We start from the raw sequence: 15,062 nt of genomic DNA on the forward strand, positions 1-15,062 counted from the left end.
GATGTTAAAAATATGATACCGTTTTGTTGCTGTGCTGCATTGAAAAATGATAGGCTGTTCTTCATGTATGGAAACCATCCATTTATTCCAGTGCACAAATGTGAATACAGTCCATTTCAATCGTAAAAAACAACACAAAAAGCAGAGCACACCAAACCAATGTTACCCTAAAAACAACACAAAAAGCAGAGCACACCAAACCAATGTTACCCTAAAAACAACACAAAAAGCAGAGCACACCAAACCAATGTTACCCTAAAAACAACACAAAAAGCAGAGCACACCAAACCAATGTTACCCTAAAAACAACACAAAAAGCAGAGCACACCAAACCAATGTTACCCTAAAAACAACACAAAAAGCAGAGCACACCAAACCAATGTTACCCTAAAAACAACACAAAAAGCAGAGCACACCAAACCAATGTTACCCTAAAAACAACACAAAAAGCAGAGCACACCAAACCAATGTTACCCTAAAAACAACACAAAAAGCAGAGCACACCAAACCAATGTTACCCTAAAAACAACACAAAAAGCAGAGCACACCAAACCAATGTTACCCTAAAAACAACACAAAAAGCAGAGCACACCAAACCAATGTTACCCTAAAAACAACACAAAAAGCAGAGCACACCAAACCAATGTTACCCTAAAAACAACACAAAAAGCAGAGCACACCAAACCAATGTTACCCTAAAAACAACACAAAAAGCAGAGCACACCAAACCAATGTTACCCTAAAAACAACACAAAAAGCAGAGCACACCAAACCAATGTTACCCTAAAAACAACACAAAAAGCAGAGCACACCAAACCAATGTTACCCTAAAAACAACACAAAAAGCAGAGCACACCAAACCAATGTTACCCTAAAAACAACACAAAAAGCAGAGCACACCAAACCAATGTTACCCTAAAAACAACACAAAAAGCAGAGCACACCAAACCAATGTTACCCTAAAAACAACACAAAAAGCAGAGCACACCAAACCAATGTTACCCTAAAAACAACACAAAAAGCAGAGCACACCAAACCAATGTTACCCTAAAAACAACACAAAAAGCAGAGCTCCACCAAACCAATGTTACCCGCCACAGCCAAGCGCTCAAAAACCCATTGCCCTTTCAGGGTCAAACACCTAGTCAGTGCACAATGGTGAAGTTACTACCTATATAGACTACCTGAGCCCAGGTAATATGGCACAGCGACACCCCGACACCCCATGGGCGCATAAAGTATAACATGCAATACTCACAGGAAATATGACCACACCCTATTTGGCTCCTACAGGTACCGACTGTGGAATAATGCTAATAATCAGGGTTCCCACATGTCCTTGAAATCCTTGAAAGTTTGTGAATTTGAGAAAAATCAAGGCCTTTTAAAGTTTTTTGAAAATAGTCACAAGTAGACATGGGTCTTTGAAAGTTCTTGAATTTCTATATTTTGTGCAAGAATAGAAATTGAAGTTGAGAAGTGTTCACACATTCAAGCCTTTCTCTCTTTTTAATTGTCTGTGAGCTTCTGTAAAGCCTGTTAGTTCTCATTATAAAAATGCTGTGTTGTAACAGTAATTAACCTTGATCTGGGTATCAAAACTATGCCGTGTTGGGTCCTTGAATTTGAGGGGAATGGGCCTGGAAAGTCATTGAATTTGATGTATAAGGAGGTGTGGGATCCCTGAATAATTCTGATGCATTGTTTTCATTGTTTTTATTTTGAAAACTGCTTATCTGCACATTCTCAGATCCCAGAGGTGTATACGCCACTGCTGGAGCGCCTCCTGGTGGTTCAAATTGACATTTGCCCTCAGTACAGTGAGAAGATGCAGACTATGTGTTGCCGCTCCATCCTGAAGGTGCTAGTGGCCATGGCATCTAAGGGACCCATCCTGTGGAGTTTTATCAGCTCTGTGGGTGAGTTGCTCATGGGCACGTTGGGCCAAAAATGCCTTTCATACATCTGTTTTTATGTTTCTGTTGGTGCATAGCAGCTGGGAAAATAATGTATCTGTATTCAGTGGTCATGAAACACGGAAATGCCTTCCATATTTGTGCTTTCTCAACTTTTTGAGAATGAAATCGTAAAATACAGTCGCTGTCTTCGCTTTTGCTTCTTTTTCAGTGCACCAGGGCTTGATCCGTGTCTGCTCAAAACCCATCATGCTTTCTGAGGTTGTTTTTTTTTTATCAATGGAATACACACTTATTACATGCCCTAAAGTCAGTCTCCCATTCATCAACTTTGCTTTGTCTCATAAAATCCTAGCTTTTTACTTTGGAGATGGGTGAACAATGTCTCAAGCATACTGCTCTTGTTCTTTCATCAGGACAAAGACACTGGGAATGCCGAGGGCTCTTCCCAAATGCGTACTGGGAAGTGGAAGGTCCCGTCTAGTCAGGACTACCTTGGCCTGTACAAGAGCCTTCTAGACTGTGATCAGTTGAAGGTATGTTCTCACCTAAGTTTATAGTATTTTTTCCATTACTTTTGTTCCTTACAACCTGTTATCAGGAATGGGACGATATGCTGCTTTTCTCATGATATACAATTCGATACACGACATGGGCTTCTTGATTCAATGTGATGATACAATGTAGTCAATAAAAGTTTGATTACAAGAAAGTCTGACTGCAGAATTCTGACTTTGTTGTTACATTTGTGTCGTCTTGCAGGATTCAGGAGTTCTGGATGGAGATTTTGAAAGTCATAACTCTGCTCTGGTGTCTTTGAGCCGTCTTCTGTACGATGAACTGCTCAAATCCATTCTCCGCATTGTGGAGAAGTTGGACTTGTCTGTGCACAAAGTCACAACAGGAGAGGAGGTGAGATCTCAAGTTGAGTCATGTTGTTGGGCACAGAATTATTCATGAATGAGTTTAATGAAATAATGCAACATTTTTTCTCATATCTGCTGTGTAATTTGTGAGGGGAGAGACTAGTGCGCTGATGATGTAACTTCCCTCCTCTGTCAGGGTGCTGATGATGTAACTTCCCTCCTCTGTCAGGGTGCTGATGATGTAACTTCCCTCCTGTGTCAAGGCGCTGATGATGTAACTTCCCTCCTGTGTCAAGGCGCTGATGATGTAACTTCCCTCCTCTGTCAGGGTGCTGATGATGTAACTTCCCTCCTCTGTCAGGGCGCTGATGATGTAACTTCCCTCCTCTGTCAGGGTGCTGATGATGTAACTTCCCTCCTCTGTCAGGGTGCTGATGATGTAACTTCCCTCCTGTGTCAAGGCGCTGATGATGTAACTTCCCTCCTGTGTCAAGGCGCTGATGATGTAACTTCCCTCCTCTGTCAGGGTGCTGATGATGTAACTTCCCTCCTCTGTCAGGGCGCTGATGATGTAACTTCCCTCCTCTGTCAGGGTGCTGATGATGTAACTTCCCTCCTGTGTCAAGGCGCTGATGATGTAACTTCCCTCCTGTGTCAAGGCGCTGATGATGTAACTTCCCTCCTGTGTCAAGGCGCTGATGATGTAACTTCCCTCCTCTGTCAGGGTGCTGATGATGTAACTTCCCTCCTGTGTCAAGGCGCTGATGATGTAACTTCTCTCCTCTGTCAGGGTGCTGATGATGTAACTTCCCTCCTCTGTCAGGGTGCTGATGATGTAACTTCCCTCCTCTGTCAGGGTGCTGATGATGTAACTTCCCTCCTCTGTCAGGGTGCTGATGATGTAACTTCCCTCCTCTGTCAGGGTGCTGATGATGTAACTTCCCTCCTCTGTCAGGGTGCTGATGATGTAACTTCCCTCCTCTGTCAGGGTGCTGATGATGTAACTTCCCTCCTCTGTCAGGGTGATGATGATGTAACTTCCCTCCTCTGTCAGGGTGATGATGATGTAACTTCCCTCCTCTGTCAGGGTGATGATGATGTAACTTCCCTCCTCTGTCAGGGTGCTGATGATGTAACTTCTCTCCTCTGTCAGGGTGCTGATGATGTAACTTCTCTCCTCTGTCAGGGTGATGATGATGTAACTTCTCTCCTCTGTCAGGGTGCTGATGATGTAACTTCTCTCCTCTGTCAGGGTGATGATGATGTAACTTCTCTCCTCTGTCAGGGTGCTGATGGTGCTGATGATGTAACTTCTCTCCTCTGTCAGGGTGATGATGATGTAACTTCTCTCCTCTGTCAGGGTGCTGATGATGTAACTTCTCTCCTCTGTCAGGGTGCTGATGGTGCTGATGATGTAACTTCTCTCCTCTGTCAGGGTGATGATGATGTAACTTCTCTCCTCTGTCAGGGTGCTGATGATGTAACTTCTCTCTTCTGTCAGGGTGCTGATGATGTAACTTCTCTCCTCTGTCAGGGTGATGATGATGTAACTTCTCTCCTCTGTCAGGGTGCTGATGGTGCTGATGATGTAACTTCTCTCCTCTGTCAGGGTGCTGATGATGTAACTTCTCTCCTCTGTCAGGGTGCTGATGGTGCTGATGATGTAACTTCTCTCCTCTGTCAGGGTGCTGATGATGTGGCCGGTGTTGTCCTGCCCTCCTCCGACCCAACGGCTCACCTGCTGCCCAACAAGGCCAAAGACTTCACAGCTTTCAGCAACCTGGTCCACTTCTGCAGGTAATGACACACACACACACACACACACACACACACACACACACACACACACACACACACACACACACACACACACACACACACACACACACACACACACACACACCGCCAGCCGAAAACCTGATGGTGGAATGACATTTTAATAATGGAGATGTGGATATGATATGTGAATTAAGATAAATAATGTATAATGACATAGTGGTCTGTATGGAGCCTAAAAGAAATGACCCAAGGCATTTGGTTAAGACTTTTGGCCCATTTAAATTGCCTCAGGTATCATGGCCTCTAGATTTTGGGCGTAACTGAGGTAAATGCCAAATTTAAATATCAAGAAAAAAAAAACATCGCATGGATGCATAACTGGGACGTATCCTCAGTGATGTACCCTGGGGTCATAGGATGTTTCGGGTCTCGCAACATCATACACCCTCGCCCAGGTGACCCAGCCGGGGCTGGCCAAGCCCCAACTTACGTCCCAGTAGCTACCCACGGTCAGCCCTACAGGGAGGGTCGAAGGTGGTCACGTGGTCAGGGCCACTCTTGATACGTACAGATTTCAAAATTTGCATTTTGAAATCTGTATTTTTCCTAGGAAATATCTACCAGACACTGGGTGCTTAGAACAGTAAATGTAAAAGCTTTCATGAATTTGATATAGGTTAAGTCAGTATCAATCAGAATTGGAGAGTAGCATAATGGAGATAATTTATATGAACATTTTGTGAATTGTTATTTTAAGCTTAATGACACATTTTCCCCTCATAATTAAAGCAGGACTAACCCCCAAAACACTTTTTTTCAACTTTTAACCAATATATATGGCTTTTGGTGTGGTATGTGAAGGATTCTGGTCAAAATCTCCACATTTGAGACCAATCTGTTAGAATTGTACAAAGTGTATCATTTTCAGGCAGCAAAGTGCCCTCTATGGGTTCAAACCTGCATTTTTTTGCCCTCCAAAATGTGGTTGTCTGTTACGTCACGGCCAACTCCCCCCTTTCCCACTCATGTGAATTTTTTTTTTTCATGTGATCATTACTGTAGTTCACACCAGAGCCATAATAGGAGAGTTGCAACATCTCCATTAAGTTTTTTAACAGCGCAAGGCATCGTGGGTAATCCGCTACTGTGGCTAATGTTAGTGGCTAGTTAGTTATGTTACATGGCAGTAAAACGCCACTCCAAAATTGATATAACTTTTATCCATTTTGAGTAACACTGTTTCCATACAGACCACCAGCATTGGTTAGTTGTTTATAATGTGGCTATATTTATAACGTACTCTATCTCTGATACACTCTGATATAACGTTTTTTCCTCTATGCGGGGAAAAGTATCATGGTGCCCTTTCCGGTTTATTTTTCCGGTCTGAACCAATCAATGGTCTTAACACAGCCAAAGAGTGTAGTGAGACAAGAGGGGACGCTCTTCTGATTTTTTTTTTTTTTTTAATCAAGCAGCATGCCATTTTGTCACATATCTGGGGGGGTAAGTCCCCCTTTAAATTGTATGTACAGTATTCAGTATTTTAGCACTGATTTCAGCCTTGGGTGAGCACCATGTGTATTAATCTTTGCAGTGAGCTGCTGCTGAATAAGCATGTGGAGTATTTCCAGCCCTGGGTGTACCAGCTGAGCCACGAGCTCATTCTCTACTCCATAAGGAATCCACTTGTCAGTGGCTTCTACAAGCTGCTCTCAGTCTCCATGAAAATTGCCAAAAGAATCCAATACTACCAGGTATTTTTCCAATTCTCTTCTCCACGGTTCCCACTGGTCATGGGATTCCTCGAATATCATGGGATTTTGAGAGGTGTATTCCAGACAGGGAAAGTCAAGGAATTTGAGAAATTATCTGGGGATATCAGGGAATTTTACATGTGGGTCACCATACAGGGATATAGAACAAGGGTTCCCAAACTTCATCTTGTGACCCAAAAGATACATTTTGTATCTCCCTCGGACCCAAACTCACAAAAAACATACGATAATGAGTTGCCATGACAACCAGTTGGCGACCCACCCCCCACTGGTCCGCGACCCAAATTGGGTCCCGACCCATAGTTTGGGAAACACTGATAATGAGTATAAGAATGTATTTTCATTCAAATTGTTTCATACACTCACTGCAGCTTTTTCTTCTTTTCGTTGTTTGTAAAATGTTGAGGACATGGAAGTGCTCCTGTTTAGTTAAAGAAAGTCATGGAAAAGCAATTAAGATTAAGATTAACTTTATTGTCCCACGCATGGGAAATTTGTCTTGGGCTTATGCCCACACTGCAGCCATAAAAACGTACGTACGTACATACCGGTACATACATACATACATACATACATACACACACACAGGACAACAGCCAAGTGCGACGTTACACAAATACAGAGTTTGTCTGACCAACAAAGTATCCGGCAAAACAGTCGGGGGAGCTCGGGCATCAATCAATCGACTCAAGACATAACAACAATAAACAAGATGAGCACACAACATGATGTCCCGGCTATTTAGCAGGTCTAGGACCTGCCTCACCTCACTGCAATGCAGTATTTCATGATACATTTCTTATAATATATATAAATATATATAATTGTGCTACATTACAAGTCTTGATATCGATATGCGATAATTGTACATTTGTTTATCTGCTGCTGTTTAACAGTTTAATCAAAATGGGAATAAAATAATTTTTAAATCTGTTTAATCGGCAGCGAGTTACCCTGAACCTCCTGCCAGAGGGCAGTATCTCATACTCTGCATGTAGAACATGGGAGGGGTCAGAAACGATTCTGTTAGCCTGCCTCAGAGTGGCCTGTTCAAAAATAGACTGCAGGGATGAGTGGTCTTTCACCCCTATAATCTTCCATGCCGTGTGCATCAGACGGACCAGTTTGGACTTTAGTTGTACAGATAGGTTACCGAACCAAGCTGTGATGCCGTATCTAATAAGGCTCTCTAAAACAGACTGATAAAAAAGTAACATACATTTCTTGTCGACACCATGAACTCTGAGGCGGCGTAGAAAGTGCAGGCGTTGTTGTAGTCTGCTGCACTGACTATCAACGTGGGTGCTCCAGGTTAACGCATTATCAACGCAGACCCCGAGATACTTGTAAGAGGAGACCTGCGAGATGGGCTGCTCGTGGATGACCACAGGCCTGTGGTCCCCGACGCTTCTGGGATCAAACACCATCTCTGCAGTCTTTTTAACATTTAAAATCAGATAATTATCATCGCAATTTTATATCAGGGCCATAGTGGGTAAATCCTGTGTATCATGTAGCATATTGCCTTGCTTGTTCCAGGCAGTATGTGATGCCCTGCAATCTCAGATGTCTGAGGCGTAGGGTATTTCCAGATGTCTATGAACTCAGTAGAAAATTAATAGCATTGTTATAAAGTGCACTACTCCTATATTGAATAAATTATTAAAGAAAGTCTGTTTTGAACAGGGAGTTGGCCTGAAAAGCACTGCGTCCTCCGGGAGCGACACCGTGAGAAGTGCCTGCTTTGCACTCTTCTCAAAGTTTGGAAAAGAGGTAGCTGATTTCTTCAAATAGTTGTAAATAACTTGCTTGTTTGTTCGTTTGTCAACTGAAAAACTGTGGTTTACCGTCAGGTGTGTGTGAGAATGAAGCAGTACAAAGACGAACTGCTGGCCTCCTGCTTGACGTTCATCCTCTCACTGCATCACAACATGGTGGCTCTGGACATTAACGCCTACTATCCTGCTCTGGAGGTGGGATATCCTTTCATTACGGTATTTTTTTAAGGAAGTCATGCAAACCTCCGCCAAGGCTGAACAATTCTCCAACTTGCTCTTTCGCCCAACGATGTCATTCCTATCACTTGCATGTTAAATTGATTTGACCCTGCAAACATACCCTTAGGACTCTCCATTAATTGCATAATTATGGCAAAAAATGTCCCCTCCCCCCAGCTCCCACGTATGAATGTGTGAAACAGGACAATGCTGAAAAAGAGTGTTGTTTAGTCGACTTTCTCTTGATAAGTAAAGGTTCTTTCTAAAGTGTGTCTAAAGTAAAGTACTAGTGTCTAAGTCCTGGCCTCTTCCACGTTCCGCATGGGACCTGAGGCCTCAGGAAGTGAATAACCCCATTCACTTTTCCATTGACGTTTCATCAAATCCATATAAACAGAGTTTTACTTGTATAAACCAAGCGATTCAGCTATGAGATGAATTGCGAGTTAACATAAAACATTTGACTTGGACCAAAACAACAGAAGCGTTTGTCCAAGTAAAACTCTTTATTTAAGGATTTTCCGAAACGTCAATGGAAAGATTTTTTGAGATTTCACTTCCTTAGGCCGTTTAGTGGTTACAAACGGTTGGCTACTAAGGTAGGTGTGTGTGTGTGTGTGTGTGTGTGTGTGTGTGTGTGTGTGTGTGTGTGTGTGTGTGTGTGTGTGTGTGTGTGTGTGTGTGTGTGTTGTGTGTGTGTGTGTGTGTGTGTGTGTGTGTGTGTGTGTGTGTGTGTGTGCGTGTGTGCGTGTGCATGCACAAATGAGTAGGCGGCTCTGAAGCTGGGTCTGAGCCACGTTCCCTTGGCCAACGCGGCGCTGGATGCTCTGGAGGCCTGGTCCTCCCACATCCCTCTGGAGACCATGCAGCCCTGCTACAAGAGCATACTGCCCTTGCTGGACGGATACCTGAAAACCACCGCCACCAACGGTACGACCACCGCAATATTCAGCGTTCATACAAGGTCCTTAAAGTCCTTGAATTTATCTTTTTAAAAGTCCTGGAATACCTGGAAAATGTCCCTGCTATGTGGGGAAGTGCTTAAAAGAGCTTTAAATAATTACATAAATAAATACGGTAAGTAAGCAAATAAAGGAATAAAACGTTTGCAGTGTTTGACAGAATGCAAGTTAAACCATAGAAAAGAAGACCAATGTATTCTGGCAAAGACTGCTTAAAAGCATGTGGTTTCGGGACAGGGCCGCCGCTCCCTACACGCGCACAACGCGCTGAGCGTAGGGCACCAAGTGTCGCCTACACGGCATCATCCAGAGCAGGAATACCACAGTCAAACAGACAGTGCGGTGGATGCCCCGCAGCTTGGTAATGCCCCTTCTAAAATTAACTCTCCACACAGCCAGATGGCATTTTTTAACTGCCCCCTTAAAATGAAGTTGCGGGATCTCCTCGTTAACTACATGCGATGCAGTAAACAAACTCACGTTTCCCTTCCCAGTCATGCTGGACAAGTGCGAGATTCCTCCCTCTCCCGCAAATATGTAACGTAGCCTATGTAAATACAGTGTTCTGTGGTGGAAGCGATCATCTTGCTCTATAATGACCAGAACGGGTGTTGTTCAAACTGAACATTTATTTCTTCAACATGCTGCAGCAGAAAGGGAGATAAACAACTGACTTTTCACGGTGGGGGCACAGTGGCAGTGGTAGCGCTGTCGCCTCACAGCTAGAAGGTCCTGGGTTTGATTGCCACCTGGGACGCTGCGAGTGCTGAAGGAGTGCGTGCCCGTCCGCATGTCCTCGAGTGCCCACCGCCTGGGTGGGGTCATCAAAAGGGCCTTTCTGTGTGGAGTTTGCATGTTCTCCCCGTGCCCCCTGGGGGTTTCCTTCATATTGGAACCCCTCACCAAAACATGCAATATCCCGGTCACTGAAGTGGTGTCTCCTCTGGTCGTTCGGGGCGCCTGTTCGGAGGGAGGGGAACTCGTTGGAATAGCGTGATCCTCCCATGTGCTATGTCCTACCGGTGAAGCTTCCCCTGTCAGGTGAAAAGAAGCCGCTGGCTACTGCCCATGTCTCGGAGGAAGCATGGAGCCAGCTTTGGCTCTCCCCAGATCGGCAGAGGGTGGAGCAGCAACCAGGATAAATTAATTAAAATTAGCACTAATGGGGGATAAAAATAGGATTTTTTTGGGGGGGGGAAATATAAAAAACAAAACAAAAAAACCAACAGACTTTTCAGTCCTTGCAAGACACTATTTCGCTACTTCCCTGCATAGGGCAGATACTTCCTTCTTGGAGTTTCAAAATAAAGCGCCTCTGCTTGTAACCATAGACATAAATAAGCTTGTAACATGAAATAATTCAGGCATCTCAAGTAAAACATAACGAAATTACTATTACCAGATTTCTCAATACACACACACACACACACACACACACACACACACACACACACACACATATAACATTGCATTTGTGAATCTTAAAAAGTGTTTACCATATCAATGCCTGGCATCGTTTTCTCAAGCACAATCTCCTCTATAAGAGCAGCCCATTTAGGTCACATGGAGATCACTATGAAACCACAGAACCACAAAAGAAAATCAATTTTTAGTGTTTTTAATGCAGAAAACCTAATTTGGAAGGTATAACAATGTATTTGTCATGTTTTACAGTGGATTAAATCTATATGTTGAAAACGAAACTAACTAGAAGAGCGGCAGTCAGATTTCTTCCAGCCCGGATACTGTCTTTCTATTGGTTGTCCAAAACCACATGACCCAAACAAATGCATTATATTGGCTGCCCTGGCGCCTTTATACTCTATATCATACATGGGCAACATATGGCCCGCGGGCCGTATGCGGCCCGCGATGGAATTGCAAAAAAAAAAAAAAAATGCATTTTTTATTTTATTTTTTACAGTGCACTTGAACGCAACATGCAATATACCCGCTGAATAAGTGTCCAAATGTTCATGTCATTCTGGGCAATACTCTTCTGTTATAGCATTTCAGTCTGGAATATGGAATATCTTTCAATAATATTTATGACTAAAAGGCTAAAAGTAATCTCATGTGTAAGAAATGACTGTTCTCCATTGAAGTAGAAATTTAAATAATTAACTTGTTGGTTTTGGATTTATTTAGCTTCAAGAGTGCATTTTTGTTCTTGTGTGACCCTCAACACAGGCTTTGAGAATCCCGGGCCACTTACTGATACTTATGCTTAAATTAACCCACTCATATTCTGGTTTATTTCAAGAAAAACATTTCGGCTAGTGGAAATTCTAATTGGCTGGTAACTTTAAAATCTAGCAGCCATATTGGCAGGTGGTGAAAAAAGTTAATTTCAAGCCCTGCAGGGAGAGCAGGTGGTGACATAGGAGTGAGTGAGGAAAAGGATAAAATATTGCTGGTTAAGACTGAATAACGACATCACAATTGTTAATTTAAAATGAGTTATTCCTCTAAACCTGGCTTCAAATGCCCCAAATTTTTCACGCTGGCGCCGTTCAGCCCTCAGCAAAATCTGGTAGCGAAGAATTTTTTTTGTGGCCCTCTCTATCATCAAAGTTGCCCATCCATGGGTTACGGCATGACAATATTTGTTCGGCCCCCGGCAACAATCTGGGTTTCTCATGTGGCCCCCCATGAAAAATAGTTGCCCACCCCTGCTCTATATGCAAGGAGGAAAATAGGACGAATGAATGAGAGGTGGCAGACTGGGGGACTCCTGTTTTGGGGGTTAGTTACACTTTAAATGCAACTTGATGAAACGCAAGCCAATTATTTTTGTTTGGATTTATGATGATGATTATGCCTTTGATGGTAATGACAGCGATAAAAAGTCTAATCCAAGGTGTTGTTGACTTTTAGAGAAGGACGAGAGGATCTGGGAGGTGACGTCATCTTCGTCTTCAGGAAGTGAGAAAGGATACAGCCGAGTGATGACGCGACTCTTGAAGCAATCCAAACAGATCTCCATGGTAACGGATGGGGAAACACTATCTTTTCATATTTTAGAAGTGATTAGAGGTGCGGTGAGGATTTCTCAATTCAGGGAAATCTGATTTGGTGTCTGCTTGTCTGAATTTGAGTTGACCAGCTCATCCTCTCTACATTAAGGTCCATGGAGTGACGTCCATGAGGATGTATAAAGATAAACCAGTGTTTTGTAAATATATCAGTATCTTTAGAATTTGAATAATGACCACCAGCAATGGATTCAGTGTTCATCATGACCATCAACTAGCCTAGTTGATGGTCATATCTATTCACGATACGTATCATCATTCACAATTTATAATACCAGTACCCTTAAAGTGAGACCAATACCAATAGAGTACTTCATTCAATGCTTTCAATACTTTTTTAAGCCATACTCATGTTTTGGTGCCATCTTGGCACGCTGAACTGCCAGCTCCGTCATATACACAGCCACTGGCGATTATACGTTGGTGCACCGGATGCACGTGCGATCCCTAGTGGCCAGATGATTTTTTATTTTGTTTCGACATATAAACGATTTAAACAAAATCTAATCGAATATATATATATATACGGTATATATATATATATATATATATATATATTCGATTAGATTTTGTTTAAATCGTTTATATATATATATATCATGTGTTGGAGATATCTATGTTTCATTGTATTCAACATTATTATTCAATGCAATTTCTCGATTCATTGTGTTTCTGAATATTTCAAAATTATTTTCTTGCTTGTGAAACAAATGTTCAGTGTCAATATAAATCATATAGGCAGCACGAGGGCATCACGCATGGGACAAAAGCACATAAACAGCTCGACTTGCACTATATGAGATAAGAAAGGCCACATCTGGCCATGAAATAAAATATAGAATTATGATGCAGGTCAAAGCGGGTCGTCCACTAACCAGAAGGTCGGTGGTTTGATCCCCGGCTCCTCCAGTCCGCATGTCGAAGTGTCCTTGGGCAAGACACTGAACCCCAAATTGCTCCCGATGGCTGTGCCAGCACCCTGCGTGGCAGCTGTCCGCCTTCGGTGTGTGAATGGGTGAATGTAGTAGGGATCGACCGATTATCGGCATGGCCGATTATTGACGTCGATATTCAGCATTTTGCCGATTATCTGTATCGGCATTCTCATTGGCCGTTTGCCGATATAATACATTTATTAAAAAATGCGCTGCTTTGGCTCTGATGCAGCTCCAGGAGCCTCTGTGTCAGTTCTGTGCTGCTGAAGTAATGTCCCGCCCACAGCGCTATCTGATTGGTTACACATTGAGTAATAGCATATCAGAGTGCTTCTCAGATGAAATCCTCCCTGCCTTCTTTCAGTAGCTCTCGGCTGCCTGTGTGTGTGCCTCAGTGTGCCTGTGTCTGAGCGAGTGGACTGGACAGACTGCAGCGGTGGGTAGATAGGCTATTGCTAGCGGGGCACTAGTTTAATTACGTCTTCTTCAGTAGCATAGCTCCACATGGCCAGGGTTGTCGCGAAGCTGTCGATCCAAACCGTAGCATCCACAAAATACATTTCCCCAGGCATTTCTAGAGCGGAGCTGTTCTCTGTCTGTCTGGGTTCGTTTGTGGTGAGAACGTGATCCGACACAACTTTAACAGTGCGCGTTTTCGGATACACCAGCTGCTGTAATCAGCTGCGCTGAGCCTAATGGCCTGAAGAGCGAGCATTTTTATCGTTTAAAAACAACATCTTCATTCTCCAGATCCTGTTTTGACGACTTGTGCGTCTGCATGGATAAACTTTGGGGGATTTTCAGGGGATCATCACATCAGCAGTTTGAACTCAACCAACTAATTACCTCTGGTCTCCATTAAATAAATGAAAACAAGTCGTGGTAATCAGAGCCAGCCTTCTTTGTGATAAGATTCAGACAATCAGACTGATTGCATGTCTGTCTTCCTCGCAATGTCCGTAGGCTCTTAAATGATTTATTAATATTTTATTCATGACAGGACAGGTGTTCATATGCGTAATCCTCTGAAATCTCCGTGATAGTAATAGAAGTTGCGAGGGTCTTTGATTTTCTATCTCCAAATTCCAGATAGATAGCCTAAATAAATACATACATGAATAAATAAATAAATTACTTTATCCCTCTCTCTCTCAATCCCCCCCTCTTTCTTTCTCTCTCTCTCCTCGCATGGCACATGCCCGACATAGCCTACAATTTAACAAAACGCATTCTTATAATCATATAAAATCTCGGGGAATTATGTTTTCCATCCCGGGAGGCTATTAGCCTACCGGAGTGTCTCCTGGCCAATCCAGGAGGCTTGGCAATACTATTTGGACCATTTGATTTGTGGCTGTGTTAACACAAACAAACCAAGGTACTGTAATGATCCACACTCGGACCGTGATCAAGGAGGAAGGAGGCGAAGATCGACTTGCAATCTGTGGATTTATTTCAGTACCAGGTCACTGTTACGGTTTTAACCTACAGCCACTAAATAATGGAGCAATTCCCACCCTCTCTTTTCCGTTAGCTTCTAGCTTGTTCGTTCTAAACATCAGCACAACGTTCCAGACAGACAAAATGGCTTCCCCCCGCTCGACCAATCCCCGGCGAGAGAACATCCACATGTGACTCAGTGTCCTCTTCACTTGCCTCACGCCCGTCTATAGCGCGTTCAAGTGTCGTAGGAAATAGCAACTATAACACCCCTGTAACTAAACCCGTCGTCAAGATAATCCCATGTTTACCCTAAACCCCACATTGCTACAGTACAAATGCAACAATTGTAGG

General features: G+C 43.1%; 1 protein-coding gene across 1 annotated transcript in view; it reads left to right on the forward strand.

The window, feature by feature from the left end:
* prkdc (protein kinase, DNA-activated, catalytic subunit) overlaps window positions 1–15,062 on the forward strand; it is a gene marked incomplete at its 5' end in the record, with an annotated part of 156,664 nt that overhangs the window by 18,922 nt on the left and 122,680 nt on the right. Inside the window, 10 exons of the mRNA XM_083654725.1 lie at window positions 1,751–1,919; window positions 2,128–2,177; window positions 2,333–2,452; window positions 2,679–2,828; window positions 4,467–4,579; window positions 6,159–6,318; window positions 8,026–8,112; window positions 8,193–8,312; window positions 9,107–9,266; window positions 12,176–12,285. Of these exons, the coding sequence (XP_083510851.1) occupies window positions 1,751–1,919; window positions 2,128–2,177; window positions 2,333–2,452; window positions 2,679–2,828; window positions 4,467–4,579; window positions 6,159–6,318; window positions 8,026–8,112; window positions 8,193–8,312; window positions 9,107–9,266; window positions 12,176–12,285 (1,239 nt within the window). The remainder of the gene's footprint in view (window positions 1–1,750; window positions 1,920–2,127; window positions 2,178–2,332; window positions 2,453–2,678; window positions 2,829–4,466; window positions 4,580–6,158; window positions 6,319–8,025; window positions 8,113–8,192; window positions 8,313–9,106; window positions 9,267–12,175; window positions 12,286–15,062) is intronic.

This window comes from Poromitra crassiceps, assembly GCF_964638095.1.
Source record: "Poromitra crassiceps genome assembly, chromosome: 2".
Lineage (NCBI taxonomy): Eukaryota > Metazoa > Chordata > Actinopteri > Beryciformes > Melamphaidae > Poromitra > Poromitra crassiceps.